The following is a 22,489-nucleotide window of genomic DNA, read 5'->3' as shown; positions in this document are numbered from 1 at the left end:
GTACTGGCTAATGTTTCCTAGCTGCAAGTGTTTAAAGATAACGCAGACAACAAAAATGATATTCAGGATGGGAGGAAGGAACTTTGCAGAATGAATTATTACAAGTTGCATAGGAAATTTGCTGTAAAAATCTATTTTGTTTCTACAAAATTTTCTTTCAATATTTTGCCAGTCCCCCTTGCCACTTCATTTAGTTTTGTGTAGGCTCCAAATTTTGTGTTGAAGTTTGCAAGAGATACTCATCTTTGTAATAATAGCGACTACAGCAATAATCCTGAGATGAGGCAGACTCTCAGGAGTACAGATAGGAAATTTTAATGCAAACCAAAATCATTAAATGCAGTTTTTGAAATAGAAGCGTATTTATGAAATTTCTGCATTTTTTTCTGGTGAGAGGCAATAATCTATGGAATTAAAATTTGTATTTTCCTCATATTTTCCTGCAAACTGGTGTTTCACAGTCCCGGAGTCAGCCTAGTTCCAAATGACCTCACTAAAGGGGTGTTTGTTTAACATAAACAAAAAAAATAATTTACTCTTAACATCAGTGTTTCCTTTGTATTTTCCAGGCTTACATTTCCAATTTGGAGGTGCTTATAAGCTAATGGGTACTTTCTAGCGAGTGTTTTACAGAAATTTTTGTTAGTTAGGTGTGTACTAAGCTTGCATGAACAAGGAGTCAAGCTGAAAAATGAGGCAATGTTGGTGCTGCTCCCTTTTACACACCATAGGCGAAAAAAAGTCTGTGATTAGAGATTTTCATGAAATAAAGAGTGAAAAAAGAGCCAAGAACAGATCTGAGTGTCTATCCAGGCCTCTATACCAACCCTTTTGGGATGACACTGCTGCACGTGGGTTGATTTTTGGAAGGGGAGAAAGAGGAGACTGAGGAAATACCCTGCCTGGGATCTCTGCGGTGGCTTCGGTTCCTCTGTTTCCAGTTAGCTCTAGAGAGAGGGTGGAAGAGCAGTGTGTAGGATCGGAATTAGACACAGGTTATTTGCTCTCGTTAGCAGAAATAATGTGAGTATCGTTTGGAGAACAAATGGATTATAAAAAATGAAACGAAAACATGCAGATCCCGAGCATTCGCAACGCATGGCACCGCTGCATTCGTGTAACCTTTTCACTAGAAGCAGTGCTGAAGTCAAAGAGAGGATTTAGATTTCCTTCATTAAAAGCTTATTACATGAAGAAAGGGGACAGTGGCTGTTCTGCTCCCGTCCTCGGGGGTCACAGAGGCGGGCCCGATCTCCTGGGGATGGATATTAATGTCTGCTTTCGGCTGGGGGAAATGAGCCGTCGCCGGAGCTGGCTGCAGCTTTACGTGCTCGTCACCAGGGATCCCCAGATGTCCTGGGAGCCGCGGCAGCGGGGCGCTCATTGCTATTCAGAGCAGGTAGCTGGGCTCAGCCCGCCCGGAGCAAGCCTGTTTCATGTTGATCAGCCATCCATCTGATAAACCCAATTGATAGGGACATTTCCTCCCAGGGCTGCCCTGACGGCGACAGCAGGAGCATGGGGATGTCTTGTTAGTGTTTTCCTCCCCAGCTCGAGATTGTGTTAACCCTTTGGTAGATCTGTGCCAGGGATGGCTATGGTGAACCAAAACTGGTGAGCTGTAAGGGCAGCTTCTAAAGCAACGTTGGGTTTTCAGTCATTACTCGGTACATCGGTACTAGGCCATTTTGGAATAAGCACAGTGAGCACAGCATGCCCGTGCACTACTGGATTGCCACTCAACTCGAACTTTAAGGCCTTGCTCGTACGTGAGGCCTCCGGGACATGAAGGGATCTGCTGGGATCAGGGGAAACGTGAGTGTGCTGAAGGCTTCGTGAGAGCAGGGCCTGCAGGCATCGAGCAGGGCGCTGTGGTGCTCTGCTCCCTCGCTGTCCGCTCGGGTGCTCCATCAGGCCCTCACCCCTCCGGCCTGTGGGAGCAGAGCAGCGATGGCTGGGCCGCCCAGGGCGGTCCCTCTCTGGGGTACAGGGCTGAACTCACCCTTTTCCAAATGATTTGCAAAGCTACCCACATCAAATCAAATCTACCCTTGTGCTGGACAATCACCATTGTGTCTTCTGGCTGAAACAACTAGTGAAATGCCACTACCACACTGTTTTAAAATGCTCAGCTGTTTCTCCTCTGTCCCTGCACCCTCCCCCCTTGATATTATTGAACTGCAAGGTATCCTGTTATTAGTTTAGCTCTAATTTGAGCAGTCATTTACTGCAGCATTCTTATGGTGTTTGCATCAGCTTGCTGGTGAATCCCCTGCTGATAAATCCTTTGTTCGTTCCCATCGGTGCTTTCTGCCTGGCATTTTCTTCGTGTCAGTGTCCCTCAAGCTTCTAAAAGACAAAACAAAAAGGAAAACACTGTGAGGACCATATTGATTGCTTAGCTTTATTTTGCCAAAGAATTCAAACAAAAGGCAGCTTTCTTCCAAAGGGAACCAGGGGTGCCAGCAGCTTACCTGGAAATGCTTAGTGGCATGACAATCTTCTTCCCAGTGCTTAACGCATCCAAATTGCAGCTTCTGGAAGTAAATAGAAGAGCTACACAATAATTCATAAATTATCCGCTTAGCATATAGCATGTCCTGTGCCTTTGTTTATTATTATTGTTATTATTATTATTTTTAACCTAAGAGTCTGTATTCTATTCGTAACTTCAAAAATAATTGTACGTTTTCTTTGCTTTCAGTCAAAGAAGTCTGGCAGAGATTACGGAGCTGATCCACACTGCCTTCCTGGTGCATCGTGGCATAGTAAATATCGGCGAGCTCAAGTCCTGCGATGGCCCGCTGAAGGATATGCAGTTTGGGAATAAAATGGCTGTTTTGAGTGGAGATTTTCTTCTAGCAAATGCTTGCACAAGCCTTGCTCAGTTGCAGAATACCAAGGTAAAAAAATAAAATAACATCTTTTACTGCCAAAGCAAGTAACTATTAGTAAATCTTCCAAAACAGAGGTCCTTTAAACATCAGCTTAGTTATGGTGTGTATGTGTATATGGAGCATCCTTCAAAAATCAGTGTGCCTGTGTTACAGCTGTAGATGGATTGATGGGATGCTGCTGTTGTGAACGTTGACCGCTGTCCTGGAGGATTACTGTGCCGGGGACTTCAGTGCATGTCCTGAAGCAGTGTAGCCATAGATAGTGCTGGCTGAGCGCTTAGCTGGGTGAATTTAAGCTACGTGCTGTGGCATCCTTACGACAGGTTGGAGTACAACCCCTCTGGCAGACTGCCAGCTGAAAACACATTTGGTTTATTTTGTTCTACCTTGTGTTTTGTGAAAGGCTTGGCTATATCGTAGAGAATTTCTGAGGGAAAAGGTTTCTTTTCTTTGTCTGTACATCACTCTGGTGACTTTTTACCTGTAATAAAATAATTTTGCTAGGCGTTTGGGCATCTGTGAGTGTGGGATTGCCCAATTAACACGGATGTACCAGCTTCCAAAGGGCAACTATAACCCAGCTGCTCTGCAAAACTTAACAGGCAACGTTTTCCATGATGAACAAAACGTGTTTGTGTATGATCTTAGAAAGTGAGACATCAAATTCTTGATGTGTGTTTGCCTGATTTGTTCTTAAAACCTGCCGTAGTGGGGAGAGATTCCTGGGCATCCCAGTGCAGGCTAGTGTAGCACCAGCATACCTGTGTAGGGCTGGAGAGCTTTGTGCACCAAGAACAGTTCTTTGCAGGGGTGCCTTCACACATTTGGAAATTGATGGCCATATCTTAATGTAAAATAAACATTTATCATGTGCATTATTGTCAATAATCAACATAGTTTTTTAATCCTGAGCTTAATGAGTTTTTAGATTCTCCTGCTAAAGCCCCTCATGATGGTAGCTGAGTATTTCTATGCCGCTTTCTGTCATCAGTGTGACAGTTGCTCTCAAAAGTGGTATCATTTTTTGTAGCACAGAGCTGAGATTCAGAAGAAATGGAAAATTAGGTGTCAATCTGCTGGAATATTTGGTTAAGACAGGAGAACTGGTAGTAGGTATTAAAAAAGAAAAAAGAAAAGTTTTAAGGAGTGCAAAATTTGAGTTGTGCCATAGTCAAAATGGGTTGTAATTGATTTTAATAATTATTGATCTGTATCCTTTTTTTTTGGTACATAATAAAGACTCTCAAGACAAGGCAAAGGATTTAACCCTACATATGTTTTGTTTTGTCTTGTCTCCACTGAAGAGAAAAGTTTGTATAAAATGTAGCACTTATTACTTTGCATTTAGTACATCATTAAGTATTGCAGCAGCAATGTATAATCCCTTTGCCAGGAAACAAGCCCACAGTGAAATGAAACACAAGTGCAAAGAAACATTTTTTTTTTTTTTAAGCAATCGTTATACTGCATGTTGGGAAATTCTGCCAAAACATTTTAGCACTTTTTTTTCATTTTTCTGACATCTAAATACTTTCATAGCTTCTACATACGATAAGTGGGATGCCATTATGGGAACTGATTGACTTGGTGAATTATTCTTTTTCAGATGTCTAACCCTACTAGCAAAGTTAGAAAAATTGAAGTACAAGCTATAGAAATCTCTTGACAGGTGCAATGATTTAAACATACTGTATTTATTCTTTTGTAAATGATGAATTTTCAAATCTGGCATCTGTTTTTCAGCAGTGTGAAATAACTGTGACTTTTTTCCTTCATAATGTTTTGTTTTCTTTGATGTAAAAAAGTAAAAATCACAGTACTGCTTTTTTGCTGGCACTTATTTGGTAGCTCAACAAATCAGCTAATGAAATGAGCAGTGTTGCACTGTGCATGGTACTGACCACAGCAGACGATAACCTCTAGATAGGCATGCGTTGTATAGATTAGAATTTAAAGTTGCTTTTTTTTTTTTTTTAACATTAACTGAAACCATTGCTAGCAAGATAATTTTATTGTGCTGCTAAACTCTTGTCTAAGCTTGTGTATGATGCATTTATCTCTGTGCTTCTCTCGGGGCTGACAATTAGATGTGAAATTCTGTAGTCGTAATGAAATGCAGAGCTATTTTATAATTGCCAAGGGTAAAATTAGCAAAGTCAATTATTTTCCCTTAGGCTTTTCCCTGTAGATATTAAAAGGCTGCAAGGTAATTGCCTTAGGTAACACTTTGATTTTTAAATAACATTAAATATAGGAATTGTTGTTGTTAATTCGTAGTAATTTTCCTCTTCTTGCTAGTGCTGTGGAGTATAACTGTAATGATGTTAGCAACATCCAAGGCTCAGGGTTTGTGTTGGTTTTTGTTGTTGTTGTTTAAATGATGCTCTTAGTTCTCATTCATACGAAGCAAAAGAAAATTTTTGGGGGGGGAGGGTTGATTTTTTGGGAGGTTGTTTTTTTTTTTGGTTAGTTTGTTTTGAATGTGTGTGGCGTAAGGACTCAGGATTTCTTGAAATGTCAATGAGGAAGCCAGAAACAGGACAGCCTCCTGTGAGATGAATGCTGTTGTTGTGCTCTTGTTAAGTCACATGAAATTTGTTGTTTGAACACACATGATAATTTGGAAGAAAGCCTTCTCATTTTCTACTTTGTGAAATTATGAGACTTTAATTATGATTACAAAGTTGGTATTGACTGAGGCTTAAAACGAACTACTGAAGGGCAGATGCAGCTGTATACTGTATTTTTGTGAGTATGGCTAAGTTCTCCCGTTTAATTCAGATGATAAAATCTGTTTTAAATTAACAGTAATTCCTTCAGAAACTTTTACAACTGGAAAGTCTTACATTAATCAGTTCACATGTATCTCCAATTCTTTTGTACGTTTGTGTTAACTTCTCAATCACCTCAATCACCTTATTTAAACTTTCTCTTTTCTTCTCTACTTTGTATTTTTGATGTTGGCTTTTCTTGGCCTGCTAATTACGATGGTAAATTACATTATTACTTGAAGATAAGACGGATATAACCTGATTTCAAAGCTTCATCCTGTAGTAGATAGGATGTTGCTAATACATGGATTTTAGGACAGAACTGAGCCCAACGAGGACCTGAGTTGGAGCCAAGGATGTGGGGTTGAAACTGCTAGCAAGATTTTGTTGCACGAAGGTGCTTCTTGGACTCTGATAGCAAGAAGTATTAGTTCTGTCTCTGATTTCTGCTTATGTTACCTTCACTTCTTGTAACAATTTTATGGCGTTCAAATGTGAATGCAGCAAAAGTAGCAAGCATTAATTTGTCATTTTCGTCATCTGTCAACCAGATATGTGATATGGACATTTTAACACAAGTGATGTGTGATTACTGACCAGGATATTATCAAATAATGTGCTTTTTCAGTGTATATTACAGATGAGTTGGAAGAAACTTGTTGCAGTGTTAAAGCTGGAGCTTCCTAGACCATCTGTATCATTGGTTTCATCTGTATCATATGAAACTAAAGAGTATTAACGGTGTAATTGTGACCAGTTTTGGTGCTCCTACTGTCTGAAGGCAATGGTACATAAAACTTGAGAAGGATAAAATGATGCATTTTAGTGCAATGTGTTGACCACAGACCCTGTTAAATGCATTGCTTGCTTTCAACTCCATAAACCGATAGCGAGGTGTGTCTCTTAGTAGTAAAAATAAAATACAATGAAATTAAAAACAATTTATCCAAAAGAGAAAGTAAACCCCAAAGAGGAGTTGGGTAAAAACAAGCCTATCTCAAAACACATCGGAATACTGCCAGTAGTGTTCTCCGTAGTTCCTCCTGAAATTTTTGGAATGCTGCTCTTCTTCCTGCCATAATTCAATGAGCTCTTGTTGGAATGATTGAACTGCACTGAGGCACTTCGAGTCTGCAGCCTGAAAGCTTGGAATTGAATTCAAGAATCTTGTCTGTCAGTGCAGAGCTCCACCAGAAGACCGCATTATAAAGCATTGTTTTATTAAGCATTATTTGTTTATAAATAAACAGTAGCACAGATGTAGTACTTATAGAGTGGATGCATTTCCTTATGTTAAGTTTTTGTGTTCCTAAAGGCATAAATGTGTTGTTTACAAAATAGGCCTCGTGTTAGCATAAATGTTAGCAAGTTATTCATGGAAATCTTCCTATTGCAGCAGTCTGAACGTACTCTTTGCCTCAGAAGAGATCTGCTTGTCTTGAACTGTGGCTTCTGCTTATGTAGCATCAGTTGTGGTCCTGTGGAGTTATTCCCAGAGCAATGAAAGCTTCAACGTTTCATTCTTCATGAATTTCTCTACTGGAAAGTGTTGTCCGTAAATTTTTGCTGAGTATGTTTATGTGATATTTTAAAATAATAAAGCCCACAAGCATCCATAATCTGAATTTCCCTTCTGAAATTCAGCAGCTGTATTGATCAGAGCAGAATGGAGAAAATCGAGGAGAAGGGGTGAGAACCAAAAGTAGTGCATTTGCCCCCAGTTAGCGTTAATACAGAAGACTGAAGTTTGTAATAAAACGTCACATATATATATATATATATATATATATATATATATATATATATATATATATTTTTTTAAACTCTCCTTGTCTGCTCACTTTATCTACTCCTTTTTCTTCCCAATACAACATGCCACTGGAGATGGGTACCTTCAGAATTACCAGCTCACAAAGCAGCTAGGTGACACCAAAGCATGGATTTGGTAAGAAATGTAGATCAGATTGCATTAAGAGACCCAGGTTGTAAAGTCTGATAAAAAAGATGAGTTCTTGAGAGGAAGAAAAAGGAAAACAAGCTTCAAAATTTGAGAATAGGGTGAAGAGCTTTCCTGAAGTAAGGTATTGTGTCTGTCTTACTGTACCTTCTTCTGAGGCACTGTTTGATGGCAACATGCTTGGTTGGATAGGGAGTAAGCCAGCTTCTGTATTGCTGAGTGTTTTTATTCAATGTAGTATTTTGGAGATCCAAAGAGGCTTGTCTCAAAGGCAGACACTACAGAAAATTACAAAATTACAGATTTACAACCCTAAGAAAGCAGTTCCGTGTCTTAAAACATCTCAATATTAGCATCCAGCTTAGCATGTGTTTCATTGGAGAATGCAAAGACGTTTTCAGTACCAAGAAATGCATTGTTATTGTAAGTCAACTACGAAACTGTTAGTTGTTTTAACATTCTTAGAGTGCACCAAAATCTACCAATTCTCCTCCATTTCTGAGAGGCAAATTTGGAGTTTAAGTTGAAGTAAAACAAAAATAGATTGTCATACAAACTTTGTGTCCATTCACTGGGCATATATTCTTTCTTTCTGCCCAATATACCCAAAGACTAGTTTTTTAATAATATTTCCATAGGAAAGTTTTGTTGACAGTGGTGTGAAGTTCTTTTGGTAGTGAAAAGGCACTCTTTATAGTAGCTGATGAAAGTATTTCAGCACTTATGGAAAAAAAAAAAAAAGTATGTTAAGAGACAAAAGATCAATATGGATTAGAATTGGTACTCGGTAGTCTACTTTATCCCATGCTACTGCCTCAAAACTTTTGTCTAGGATTTCTACTATCATTAGATGTAACAGCTCTCATGATGATGATGATAAAATTGTAGAGTGATGCTAGTGAATCTCCTAATTAGTTCTTTGTGCAGTCCCCGTGGCCCCGTTGTGTGCCCGTTTCAGTGGAACAGTTCCTTAGCAAGTGCATCATTTGCCTTTGTTTTCAAGAAGTAAATTTATAGCTCCTAAAATAACCTGTGAGCAAATGAAGCATACCATTTTCTGAATCTTTTACATTCCTTTTTGTTTCATTTTTGCTATCTGGAGCTGGTAATATAACTAAATACTTGTAGAATTTCATTACCTTAATGGCTGTATTTATATGTTTGAAAAGTAATCTTTTGGAGAAGTTAGAGGATTACGTGACACAGCTTATTAATTTATTAATTTTTAGAATTTCATTTAAATGAGAATTAATCTGTAATTGCAGTAATAGGTTAGAAACCGTCTCCTTTTTAATGATCTGTAAAAGAGTTCTGTTGTGTTGCAGCGAATGCTGGCTTGGGGATTACAACTGCATGGCTTGGTTTTGGTTCCTAATCAGTGCATTCCACACACCGGTCTGTTTTTTTTTTTAATTTTTATTTTTTTTTTAACCTTAGTAATGTTTTGCACCTGAACTGATTTTTAAAGCTAATATATATGTTAAACTTTCCCGGAGCTAGACTCTGTTGGAGTTAGTATTGGTCCAATAAAATACACCTGAATTGAAAGTTTATTTTTCTGTAGTTTTTGGCCACAGCACTGCTGGAAAACGTTATGTTTGGACTTCAGTCTGTTTTCTGTCCTCCCACTTCTGCGTGAAAATGTATATTTAAAAAAAAAAAAAAGAGAGAGAGAGAGATTTCTACTGCTTTCCTTATTGTCAGGTATGACTTATAACCAGTGTCTTACAGCAGAATGACCGCCGTATGGCTGAGATTGAGACCAGTATCAAAGTACGTAGTCAGTAGATACCACTGTGAATCATCAAGTCTAAGATTGAAGCTCTTTCCTAAAAATACACTGCAAGGGTTCCCTCCTCCCAGGTGCAGAATCTGGCACTTGCTCTTGTTAAACTTCATGTGGTTGGTGATTGCCCAGCCTTCTAGTTTGTCAAAATCTCTCTGCAAGGCCTCTCTGCCCTCAAGGGATTCAACAGCTCCCCCTAATTTAGTATCATCTGCAAACTTACTTAGTATGCATTCAAGTCTTGTATCCAAATCGTTTATAAAAATGTTGCAGAGAACTGGCACCAAAATAGTATTATCACTGTTCAGGTTTCTCAAAGCATGGGTGTTCACTACAGCTCTTTTTTTTCCTCAGCAATGAATGATCATCGTGGGGGAGTTCATTGCTAAAAAGCTTCAGCTCTTGTACAAATAAAGAAATGAAAGTAGATTTTCATAACATTGCAGAAGGTGGTATCCTCAGTGAGTGATATTTGCATACCAACTTCATTCGTTTTGTACCTCCAGCAGAGGAAGATCACAACTTCTGTTTTCTTGGCTTTATTTAAAGACTGTTTCTTAAACATAATAGGAGAGTACGTGGTAGGATACAAAGCAATCAAATCTGTTTGTAGTGAAAACTGTCTTGCCAATCTTACCTCAAATGGCCTTTTTTGAGTGAGGACTTAATACTTACTGACACTCGTCCTTGATTGGATGGGATCTTAGGGCATCTTTGGTTCTAGCGGTGAACTTTCATGTTTTTTTTTTTGACAATATAGTTAGTAAATGCTTATGCAGAACTGAAACTGACAGTATGGAGTAGTCTTTCCACCTGAAGTGCAACTTCTGTAAATAATACGCTCTTAGGAAGTGAAAATATTTTTTTGTGATGATTCAGTTGCAGTTAAAAACTGTTTGCCATGCAGATAATAATCTAAAATTTGGATGCCCTTTCTTAGTCTCCCAAGAACTTAGCTACCCATAGAAGAAAAATATCTTCCTGTGGCATACACTAAAATTAACCCTTCCCTAAGAGAGTATTTGGCATCTGCTTTGTAGAGTTGATTTTCTGTTTTTAAAGAGAAAAGTCTTACTGTTACCATTGTTGTATGTATGCAAGTGCCACTGTGGTCCTCCTCAGACAGCTGCTGCCACCACAGGGTGGTTGAGGTTGGAAGGGACCCTCTGGAGGTCATCCAGAACAAACCCCCTGTTCAGGCAGAGTTACCTAGAGCATGCTGCCCAGAACCACGTCCAGGTGGGTTTTGGATGTCTCCAGATGGAGACTTCACAGCCCCTTTGGGCAACCTCTTCCAGCGTTTGACTGCCCTCACAGTAAAATGTTTCCACGTGTCCAGATGGAATTTCACGTGTTTTAGGTTGTGCCCATTGCCTCATCCTGTCAGTGGGCACTGCTGAGAAGAATTTGGCTCCCTCTTCGTGGTTCCCTTCCAGCAGGTGTTTTTATACAGCGTACTACTAGGAAAGATTAAAATGTGTGTCCTTTAAGTAGTGTGATAGCTTATGTATCCTCCCCTCTTTTTGCACTGCAATAAAATTAGTCTAAAACAAATTTTCCTAGGGTCAAATTTTCAGTTATAGTGTCTTTACATCTGTAGTGGCTTCATTGCAATAACGTAGTAATGTACATAATATGATTGCAATTTTGTAGATGAATTGTATTTTTACATGAAATGCCCCTGTTGGCTAGCAATATGGATTGACTGGGACTGCTGGTTAATAATAGCATTTTGAAATTCAGCACCATTTCATTTTGGGTCTAGATTGCTGCTCCTGCTACATCAGAACAGGCTGTTGATTTGCTAGTTTAACAAACATCTGCAGCTTGCTTTAGTTGATCCCATCTGTCAGATGCTAAACGATATTACTTCTGATTCACGTTTATTCAGACGCAGTCTATGCAAAATAGTTGATGCCACTTGCAGCTAATCATTTCTGTCAACTCAAAGCCGATCGGATTTTTTTTTTTTCTTTACTCAGTTTAATCCACAATTCATTTGTGAACACAGCCCAGTTTAATGGTTGTCTGCACCAGCATGACTGGAAAGCATTTTACAGCCATGCTCTCTTGCATCATTTATTGATGAGGAGGGTTTTATAGCTACAGCGCCCTGTAGTCACAGTACCTTCTTTGTTCACTGTTTCATACGTAAGACATGCAATGAAATAGTTACCCCCTCCAAAAAGGTCAAGTTGAAGAAATCACACGCTCTCTAACATGCATCACTCATCAATAGCTGGCTGAGTGTTTCAGTGCAAAGACCTGCTGCGTTGGATTTGCAAAGATATTAATATACTGTCTAAGAAACCATGTGGAGGTAGGGAAGGGATAACAATATTTCTTCTGTTGGATTTGTTATCATTAAGGAAAATGACTGAATTACGCACTAAAAGTCTTTGTAGTAGTGTGAACCTCTTCCAAGGACTCTAAATCCTTGAGAAAGGCTAGCCTTAAGCCAGTGCATATAAAAATACTAACACTGTTCAAATTGATACTCAAAATCATCAAATTAATGATTTTTTTTTGGTTGGTTGGTTGGTTTGCTGTTTTTTTGTTATGGCCAGGGAAGTACCTTTTTATCAAGTTGTGGGCTCGGGGAATGTTTACGTTGTTTACATTACTTGTGTTTGGCTGCCTTCATCATTTCATAGAGTGAAAAAAAACTACAAATTTGTTTTCCAAGAGCATTTAAAGCTTGCTAGAAAGTAAATCACCATGAGGAGTTCTGTTCTTTGCATTAACTAAGAGAGGGACAGATTTAGAAAACAAAAATCGCTCCCCCCCCCCCAAAAAAAAAAAAAAAGCAAATAACAAAAAACAAAATCAAACAAAAACCACACAAAAACACCTCAGGATTGTTTTAAATATTAAATCCAATAGACTACAGTAACATAAAATAAAGATTCTGCTAGCTGGCACACTTATTTATGTGTATGACTAACAATATTTCAGGAGATTACCAGGAAAGAAAATTAAATTCCAGTATTCTTGGCATTCCTTAGTTTTTGTTCTCTTTTATAGATACTATTAAACAATCAAAATCCAATTTCAGCTGTTTACTGAGTTTCATTTGTAGCTTCTTAGAGTTACAATGTGTCTATGACAAGTTCAGGATTTGATTTTAAGAACTTTTAATTGAATTTTTCTGTGTGGAATATTTCTAAAAACTAACAGTTTGGAGAGGAAAAAACACTGTCAAATGTAAGGTGAAGGAACTTTTATGTTTATATTTAAAGTTTCTTAACTATCTAATTTTCTTATTTACTAGTATGGTGAAATCTTGCTACGTTTTCAGGTCTGTGCACCAGCAGCAAGAGATAGGGTCTGTCACAGCAGATGTCTGAGGCAAGAAATCATTTCAAGATCAGCAGTGCAGAGACAGACTAAGAAAGAAGAGAATTACTTGTGGCTCATCTTGAAAGGAATTTAGCAAAGCCAAGGAAGTTTGTTAAATAGAAAGCAGGAATAATGAGGAGCAAAGACACATCTATTGTTGTGCTCTTCCTATTGCGTTTCCTGTCTCCCCACAAAAGCTTAATCCTTTCCCTGACATTCCCCTTGAAAATATCCACTTGAGTCTCAAGAGACACCATACTACTTCTCCTAAGTAGAGTGGTCTGTGTAATCGATTCCAGTTCAGCTGCTGAATTTTAAAAAGAATAAAAACAAAAACAAAGCACACATTGAATGGAACTCTAATTCATTTTCTAAACTAGAATGAAAAATATATTTTCAGTGTTATGTTGCAGTGAACTTAAAAATAATTGTAATTAAAAAATTTTGAAGAGAACTGCCTGAATTTCTCAGTGATGCCTTTCCTACATCCAGTGTGTTCAGAACTCCAGTGAAGGATGATTGTGGCCCAGGATGCCATTTTTTTTTTTTTTTTTTATTATGCTTGAAGGATTTTGAGTCTCATCTTCTAACTTCTGAAGAAAGTGTTCTTGTCCTACCAAAATGTCTTATATTCTTTGATTTCCCTGCAGTCATACTAGTTTTTTTTAATTTCACTTGAATTACAATACATGGCTGTTTTTTATAGACGGAGCTGGATTTCCCTGGTTGGTAAACTGCAAGCAAGAGCCAGGCTGCTTCACATGTGGCAATGAATGCTTTGCGTTTTTCTAGGCTATTTTGTATACAGAATAATTTGAGAATTGTGAATCCTGAACTACTTTATAGGTTTGAACTTGAGTGACCAATCTAAAAGGTTTGTTCTTAGTTCAGGAAAGGGAGGGAGAAAATTCAATGTGTAGCTGTTCGACTGTCCCAAGTATTTTTCTGAACCACTAAGAAAATAACAACCACTTTATATTTTTTCAATTAACATTTCAAAATTCCGAGATTGAGAAACTGGACTCAAGGTAGGTTTAAAGAACTTTGAAAGGCTACAGCTGCCCATTTTTGATAAGTAAATCACCATGCCAGAAAAGGGCAAAATAAGTTTTACTGAACCTATGCTCATCAAACCTGCAGAGCTCTTCTGTCATGGAAACATAGTGCAGATTTTGAGCCTATTTCGTATTTGCATCAGCCAAAGAGGTTAAAACATGAGCTCTACCTTGCTGTGTAATCAGGCATCACTTGCTTGTGTCCAGAATTTACCTAATGTCATATACTTCATCTGTCTAGATAGTAGGGTATATATCAACTTTAGCAGTACGTCTCTTTTCCCTGGGAATTGGTGGCCTTCCCCCCTTTTGAAAACAAGGGAGATCACATCTCTGCAAAATGGGTTGAAGTAATACCCCCTTAGAAGAAAAAAGCCCTGACAGAAGATGTGTTTAAAGGGTGTGGAATGATCTGCATGGGCTTCGCCTTGCCGCCAGCAAGGCCCAGGCCAACCCCTGGGCTGCTCCTAGGCCTCCTGGCACTTCTGGTGCCAGGGGAAGATGCTGATGCAGAGTGGAAAACAAAAAAATAGAGTGGAAATCTGTTTTCTGTCAATACAAAGCTACTCCTGGTCGTCCCTAGTACCTAAAAGGGACCAAAATCAAAAATATGTAGAGGAGTGAAAAATTGTGGGGTGAGAGATTGAGTAGGCTGCCTCTGGTCTCCTGAGATCCTGCTGCTTTGAAGCACTAGCTTTGGCAGTTCCTTCTTCTCTTTCCCAGTCTTTGAACTTGTTCAGAATGGAGCTCAACCTTCAAATGAGATCAGAGGGAAAGCAGTTTGGAGCATGTAATTTTCATCTGTCTTTACTGATCTTCAAACTTGCTTCTCAGAAATGTCAGTGAGTGGAGCAGAGCACTGGTCAGACAAAGGCATGATGAGAAGAGAAATGTCCTGGACATGTCTGTTTTCTTCTCTTCCGTTGTCATGCTGCTTGGCTTTGGGAAAAATCAATTCCCCGTTGCTTGTTTTCCCTTACAGAAAACAGGAGGAAATAAATTTTACAGTGGATGTTGATTGCTTTCAAATTTTGTGATGAAAAGTGTTGCAGAAGAGCTAGTCAGTGTATCATTGACTGCATGGTTACTGCTGAAATGGTAATAATCTTTCTTCCTCTGTGTCAGTTTGGGGCACAGAGGAAAAATACCTGGTTTCCTCATTTTTCATAGCTGTCCTCAGCACCCAGGACCCCAGGCCACTGATGTCATGTAGCGGATGCTAGATCAGATAATACATCAAAATAAGGGGTGATGAAGTACCAGAGCCTCATGCAAGCATCCCACAGTGCTCGTGAAACTGGAATTTCAGTCCTGTTAATGATCTGTATGGCCTTGCATTTACCTTAGAAAAATAATTTTGGAGAGAGAGAGAGAAAGAAAGATTTGGAAAGAAGAGAGGTAATGCTAATATTAAATTTACGCTAACATTTAGTGCTCAATACGTTGCTGAAGGCCTAATGGTGTTTATTATATGGATTCTTCAAAGTAGTGGATGTGTAATTCTCTGAAGATGTTTTATAAACTATGAGAGGAAAAGGTACAATTGTTCACAAATGTTTTCACTGAGATTGTTTTAAAGTCAGTTAAGATTGCCATTGAGAGTAGGGTTGCACTAAAAAGAGAGAGGAGAGATGGAAAAAAGAAACCCCAAAACAGGGTCCTGCTCAGTCTAGAGTTTCAGGAGAGAGAGGAAAAGGTCTAGTTATCCAGAGCCAGATGCATTGTTAAAAGTTCATACTATCACTTTGACATTTAGAGTAGGACTCAGTGTCTTTGTAAATTCCTCTTCGTATTACCAGTGTAGGTCTCTGAGCTCAGACTGTTTCACAAACCATAACATTTTTTAGTGAGTGATTGATCTGTATTATGTGTCCTAGCCATCAGAAGAATCTTGGGATGTTGCTTGTATAAACTGTAATACAATCTGATCCTGGGCATTTAGTTACAGACTTTCATAGACCTATTGGCGATACTCAATCCTCCTGGATTTGGGAATAGGGCTTATCTGATACCTTTAAAAAAAAAAAAGAAAGAAAGAAAGGAAAAGAAAAAAACAACCCTAATTTTCTCTGTTACCCACTTAAATAACTCAACACATCTGGTAACACTGTAGGATCATTGTCCTTTCAGTTCCTCTGCAGATCATATTGCTACAATATTTCTTAGGTATCTAGTTTCCTAAAGGGCAATGTGATTTTTTTTAGGCTGTTTTTATAGGTCTTGCAAATTAACCCATATGCATTGCAAGAAAAAACATGACTTTTAATCAGCAGAATTTCTAAAGTTAGTGCTTGCTCTGTGTGTATGAATATGTATATGAACTAGTGTTCGAAAAAAAACACAACACAACACAGTCTTTCTGGTAGTACTCAAAACTAGCATACAAATGTGCTTTTATTATCAAATAAAGTCTGCCTAAATGTTAAAACATCTTTCTGTTAGGGGTTTTATCATTTGGCTTCTTGTCTTCAGTTACAAGAATGATAAAAATTGAAATTAAATCTTTTAATTCAATAAGAACTGGGCTGAATTTAGGAAACAAAAAGGGGAATCAGATATAGAATCATATGCATGGGAAATCAAGCATTCAAGAAATTAAAACTTTGCGAGCAACTACAGGGGTAGCCTTAAGGTGTGCTTATTTGAAATGCCTGCATTTAATTTTACAGTAAATCTGTGTATTTTGTTCCAATTAAGACAGTTCATGTGCATGACTCTAAATTGTACAGTAGTTCCAGGGAGACCAGGGAATGCTTGTTTTACATTCTGGATCAAGTTCAGATTTTTAGGCTTCACTTGAATAAAATAAAAAGTCTGAACCCTGAAGATAATACAGATTGATAAATCTGATTTAAACATTCCCGTGTTGCAGGCTTCCAGTGTATGTGGTACAGCTGAGCCTCGGGCCATGTACTAAATACATCCACAGAGCATTCCCAGGACACCCGAATACCAAATGATCACATTTGAAAGGTTACCTTTCTATGGATTCTGACTTTTCTGTATTAGCCATGAAGATTAGAATTTTAACAGCTCCCAATGAGAGGTATTGTGAAGTATTTGCTTGGCAGGGGAAAAAAACAAAACAAAAGAAAGCCCAGATGAGGTACTGTCTCTTATTCATGAGCTGGGATTTATTAGTTCTGTGAATGTCCTTGTGAGAATACACTCCATAGTTCACACGTAATATAAATTAAAATTTTGTTTTTAACCTTAAAAATTTGATAGAAGAATTACTGTAGCAGAGGTTTTAGTAGGGGGACAGGATCACACTTGTGCAGAATATATCCTCATAAATCCTACAGTCCTTCATATCTAGCTTTCTGCAAGGCAAGTTGTGAACTATTTATCTCTCTGGAAATCTGGCAGTAGCTTTGTTTAATAATCATCAAATTTACTAATAAAGATGTAAGTTGTCTTTTCTTCTTCATTTCCTTTTACAGGTTGTGGAACTCATATCAAGTGCTATTGGTGACTTAGTTCAAGGTATATACTATGAAAACTCAAAATCATCTGAGGTAAGAATTTCAGTAGTTTTACATACCCAGCAAGTTTGGTTATATTAATGTGTGATTGTAGAAAATGTGGTGATTTTCTCATCCCTTTTAAGAGGAAGAGAATTAACTGTAGTCCTCGTGAGTTGTAGCAGTAATGCTATTATGACACCTGTGAACTCTGGACATTTCTAGAAATGCTCAAAGAGAGACTAGTTTGTTTCCATGACAGCTTAATAAAATAGTGTCAGGTGTCGTTACCAGAAGCTGTAAATATGTCTTACTGTGGGTTTTCTAAACACTTGCAGAGACTTCTAGTCAGGGTTCGGTTAGAGGAATGTATTATGATGTCAACATCATTAATATGTGAACATTAAATCTCTCATTTCCAAGCTATAATTGCCCAAAGATTTGTACAAAATGCTTCATCCCATGTTTACATGAGGTCTGTTCTTCTTTAGTCTTTACCTTTTGATAGCTTAAACATCAATTTTGCTCTGAGGATGTAGGAACATACTGCACTCTTCTCCACTGAAAATCATGTGCGTGTACTACAGAGTCCGGGTGGGCAAAGACAGTGGCTGTCAATGTTTCACAACGAAGAATTATGTATTTCTTCAAGAGCAATTAATGGATGTACTGTGTTATTGATTTAATTTTTGGTGTGGCAAAAGCTGTAATAGATATTGATCAAATTGTATGCAGGTATTTTTTAGTAGAATGTTTAAGGAAATCTTTAGAGTTACTTTTTGAAGTAATATTGCTTGGGCAGGATGTTGAAGCAAAACTGAGTTTCATTTTTTATGACTGTATCTTAATGTGTCCAAAAAATTGACAATTTAGAGTTCTCATAACCTCTGCAGGTCTTAAAATAGCAAGTTTTCACAGTGTAGCAATGATCAGCAGTGTATGTGAATATGTATCTTAAAATACACTGAGGTGGGTTTTATTTCTAGTGATGCTTCCTCATGTGCCTAGTTTGCCTCAGAGACCTGTATCTTAATGTTCAGTATGTGAGATGGCTTGGAGAGTGCAAAAGTTATGAATACACTTGTATTTGCTGTGTATGTAGCTTGCAGCTCTGTTTTACTATTGCCGTGTTGCAGTATGAATCATAGAATCATAGAATATCCTGAGTTGGAAGGGACTCACAAGGATCATCAAGTCCAACTCCTGGCTAGACCAACAGGTCAAAAAATTCAAAAACACGTCCAAAAATTCAGGCCATGTGACTAAGAGCACAGTCCAAACGCTTCTTAAACTACAGCAGGCTTGGTGCCATGTCTACGTCCCTGGGGACTGCTCCAGTGTGCAACAACCTTCTCAGCGAAGAACCTCTTCCTGATGTCCAGCCTGAACCTCCCCTGCCACAGTTTGACACCATTCCCTCAGGTCCTGTCACCGGTCACTAAAGAGAAGAGATCAGTGCCTGCCCCTCCACTCCCCCTCGTGAGGGAGCTGTAGACCATGATGAGGTCTCCCCTCAGCCTCCTCTTCTCCAGGCTGGACAGGCCAAGTGATCTCAGCCGCTCCTCATACGTCTTACATGCATATGTCTTACACATATGCAGCAAGATAAATTAAGAACTCAGTCGAAGCTCTCATCACATGCGTTAGAGCCACAGTAGATATCTGCATTGATGGCTGTACACCTGCCAGAGCCACAGTGGGCAAGAAGAGCATCAGGCCGTGGATCTACCACCAGCTTAGCCACGTCTGGGCCATGAAGAGTGTTACTGAAAACAAAGGCATATTACTTCAGCCAACCTTGCTTCAGCGTATCCATCTTCTTTTGGTTGGAATCGGTTAGGCAGGGAGCAGTCACGTTGGTCAGCTGAGCTCTTTCCTCTGATGAGGTGAAGACTTGTAGCAGGAGAGCAGCGATGGCACTTTTGGGAGATAGATGGGGCCGTGGGCTGGCCAGGCAAGCGGGCTACAGGCAGGGGATGCTCTTGAGCACTTTGCAGTGCTCCTGCACCTCCCGTGTTTAATCCAAGAATATAAGCGGAATGTCAGTCTTTGGTGGTGCTCACAGGACTGTGCTTGTGGCTAAATGGTAAAATATCTTTGAAATTTTTGCAAAGGATGTTTAAAATTGTATTTTCTGTATTCAAACAGGCTTCTAAATGCAGCTGAACTCCAGATACATCTGATTTAGGAAATAGCAACTGCTTGTCTCTGGGTAGAAGTAAAACTCTAGTAGTTCACCTGAGCACTGAGACCGTATTTTATTTTAACAACGGGCCCTGTATAAATGAGAAATGGTGGAGACTCTTTTGGGCTCTTGCCATTGCTGAAGGTTTTAGTCTTCTTTTTCTTCATTTGGCAAAGTGCTGAGCTGACGGTCCTGACAGGGAATAATTATATCATCTTAGAGTAGCTAGAAAATAATTATTTTCTATTGCATTACTGAACCACTCTGTGTGTAGATTGTAGGGAAAGTGTGAGATACGTTAAGCACAGCTGCGTGATGTTTGCCCTACCCTGGCCCACTTACAAATACAAAAGGCTTATTTTGTTTCAGTGACTTTTTCCGTCTAACAAAAGATGAAAGTACAGTACACCCTTCCTAAGAGGAGCCCAGTTAATTCAAAACACAATTAGTGTGATGGCATAGTAGGTACTGAAAATTACATTGACAGTGTCTGAGGTTTAGTCTTTATAATAGGTTATGTGTGGCCTGATGAGACCCAGAACAAACAACTGTGGTGTCTATTTCATTTTATTTTGATCTTGTCCTTTGAGAAATGTAGTTCCATGTTGCATATTAGGCGTATCCCTGCTGCTTTCCCCACACTGTTTTGCTGAGGCAGCGTCCCTTTCATGTGCTGAATATCTTTAGCAAAGATTGCAAAATGGACTAAGTCAGCTATTAGTCTTATTTGTATCTTCTGTGCCTCTTCCTTCCATCACTAACTGCAATTTGACCAAAACCAAAATCTGAACTACGTTTCCTGGAGGTAAGACAAATGCTTTAATTTACTCTGCAACTAAGTCTCAAATGTCAAGCTTGCTTTCCTTTTAGCAGCAGGGCATAGGGATGTTATAATGGCATTTTCTTTGCTGGGAATTCTTAAATTTAGAAAAGCAGAAGGATATCTTCTCACCTTTTTTTTTTTTCCCCTTTTTTTTAGGCAGGAAAGTTGTGCTTCATATGTTAAATATGCCTTTAATACAGTTGTTATCAAGGTTCTGAGTAGCATAAAATAGTATAATTTCTTAATTTCTTGTTTAGCACTGGGTTGTTTGAGGTTTGCTGGATGTGTACCTAGATGATTTTATCTTTTACATTAGACAAAAATAACTCAGCAAAATTCACCTTTCTTTTCTTTTATTCTTTCTTCTATTTTCTTTTATTATTTTATTTCTTTTATTTCACATTTCTTTTACGAGACCCTAAGTTCATGTTTACCCGATAGCTTATTTTCAGTTTGATTCATTTCGATGACTCTGTAAGAAAACTGAAAGGATCCTTTGACCTGACAGGCCTGACCTTATTTACTCCTGAAGATGTGTGACGGGTATAATCATTTGACAGCTCTCATTACCACTTCTCTCCCCGTAAAACTACACGCAGTCCTACAGCCATCTCCTTGTAGTGTGTTCAGTTCGGTCATTCTTCATCGTGTCTGCATAATGAGTCATTAGATCTGTGGAAAGTGGGGGAGAATAAAGATGAAATATTTAGCTTTTCGTCTGTATTTGCTGTGAGAATCCAAGCTATAAAGTGTCGGCTTGGGTTGCGAAGAGAGCCTGAAGGTTAGGGCCACCACTCGTGTTCAAAGTAGCAAAGAGCTGTTGTGGTTTAAGACACTGCATTAGTGGCTTAAGCTAATATTCTGGCATGTAACCTGGAGCAGAAAGGGGCGACGTGATAAATCTTTGCAGCTTTGTGAGCCAAGTTCCACCTCAGAACCCAAAATTCTGTGAGTAAAGGACAATTCTGGTTCCCATCTGCCTCTCCTACGTCTAGGTCTGATTTGGAAATAAAAATATATGCCTTTAGTGAGTGCAAAGCTGTCTTATCTGGCCCTCAGTTGTGATCACAATATCTATTTTAACAGAAAAAAAACATTGCCACTGTGTCTCTGTTTCCTACTTTTAGAAGACTGAAGGCTTCTAAAATGTTTGCTAGCTCACCTTCTCTCTTAATATCCCAGATCACTTAACAAATACCAATGAAGAGCACTTTGAAGTCTCTATCCCTTCACATAAAGGGGAAGAGCAGTATGTGGAAGCTCAAAGCAGCAGGATGGAGAGCAGAACTTGTGTGTTGGCTCTTGGTTGTCACCTGGCAGACCATTCTCGCCGTCTCGAAGCATTACGGGTTTTCACGGCAATCGGCAGCGTTCCTTTTTTTCTCACCTCCAGAGCATTCTGGCTGATGCTAGATGTGCGTTACCAAAACTCATTTTTAGTATCAGAATGAGACTGTTATGTAATGCTATTTCTAACGTGTTGTTCAGATGGCTGGAGGAGCTGCTAGGTATTTTGGAAATTTTCAGTGTAATTGTTTGAAAATTGGGTATAATTCATATGTAGATCAAGTAGTCATTGTACCAAATAGAGAATTAACAGGTATTTGTTTTCAACTAATAGAATTTTAAATTGAAAATAAATTTACTTTCCTGCAAAGCCATTCTTCGATGTTTGGTCACCAGTCCTGCTCTGAGGAATAATGTTTTGGGATGCTGCATATGTTCATCAGCTGGGCTGCTAGGAGTCTGGCTTAACAAATCCATTACTTGTTATAAATTTTACCATAGAAGGTTAATCAATTTAATTTTGAGTAATGTAAATGACCTGGTAGCAGGGCAGCAGTCAGAGCTCTTCTTTAAAAAAGATCTCTTTTGCAAGACAAAAGGGAATGATAAAATACAGAATCTGAGTAAAGAGTACCTGCAAAGAGTAGGTAAATGTGTTGGGGAAGAGGGTGGGTAGAAATCATAGCTAGAAACAAGGCCAATGCTATTTGTTTGCTGCTTTTGTTCTTTAAGTGCTAAGCTTTTCCAGAGTGATTTAAAACTAACAGATGTGGATATTTTAATTTATTATGATTTTTCATTTTTTTCTTTTTACTTGACAGTAAAAGGATTAGGTAGTCAGTGGCGTGCTTTATTGACCAATTTGCAGTCTCCCTTCTTCCTCCAAAACCACTGAAAAGATGTATTAACAGACCAATAAAACACG

The 22,489-nt window shown here is 38.7% G+C and overlaps 1 protein-coding gene across 2 annotated transcripts in view; it reads left to right on the top strand.

Moving 5' to 3' along the window:
* Positions 1-22,489, top strand: part of PDSS2 (decaprenyl diphosphate synthase subunit 2) — a 110,121-nt gene that overhangs the window by 62,229 nt on the left and 25,403 nt on the right. For both annotated transcript variants that reach the window (XM_082756642.1, XM_082756641.1), the window contains exons 3-4: positions 2,705-2,903; positions 17,249-17,323. In XM_082756642.1, the coding sequence (XP_082612768.1) occupies positions 2,705-2,903; positions 17,249-17,323 (274 nt within the window). The remainder of the gene's footprint in view (positions 1-2,704; positions 2,904-17,248; positions 17,324-22,489) is intronic.

The sequence above is a fragment of the Aythya marila genome, assembly GCF_965140915.1.
Source record: "Aythya marila genome assembly, chromosome: 3".
Classification (NCBI taxonomy): domain Eukaryota; kingdom Metazoa; phylum Chordata; class Aves; order Anseriformes; family Anatidae; genus Aythya; species Aythya marila.
Note: the sequence above shows the minus strand (reverse complement) of the source record. Positions and strands in the feature narration are given on the sequence as shown.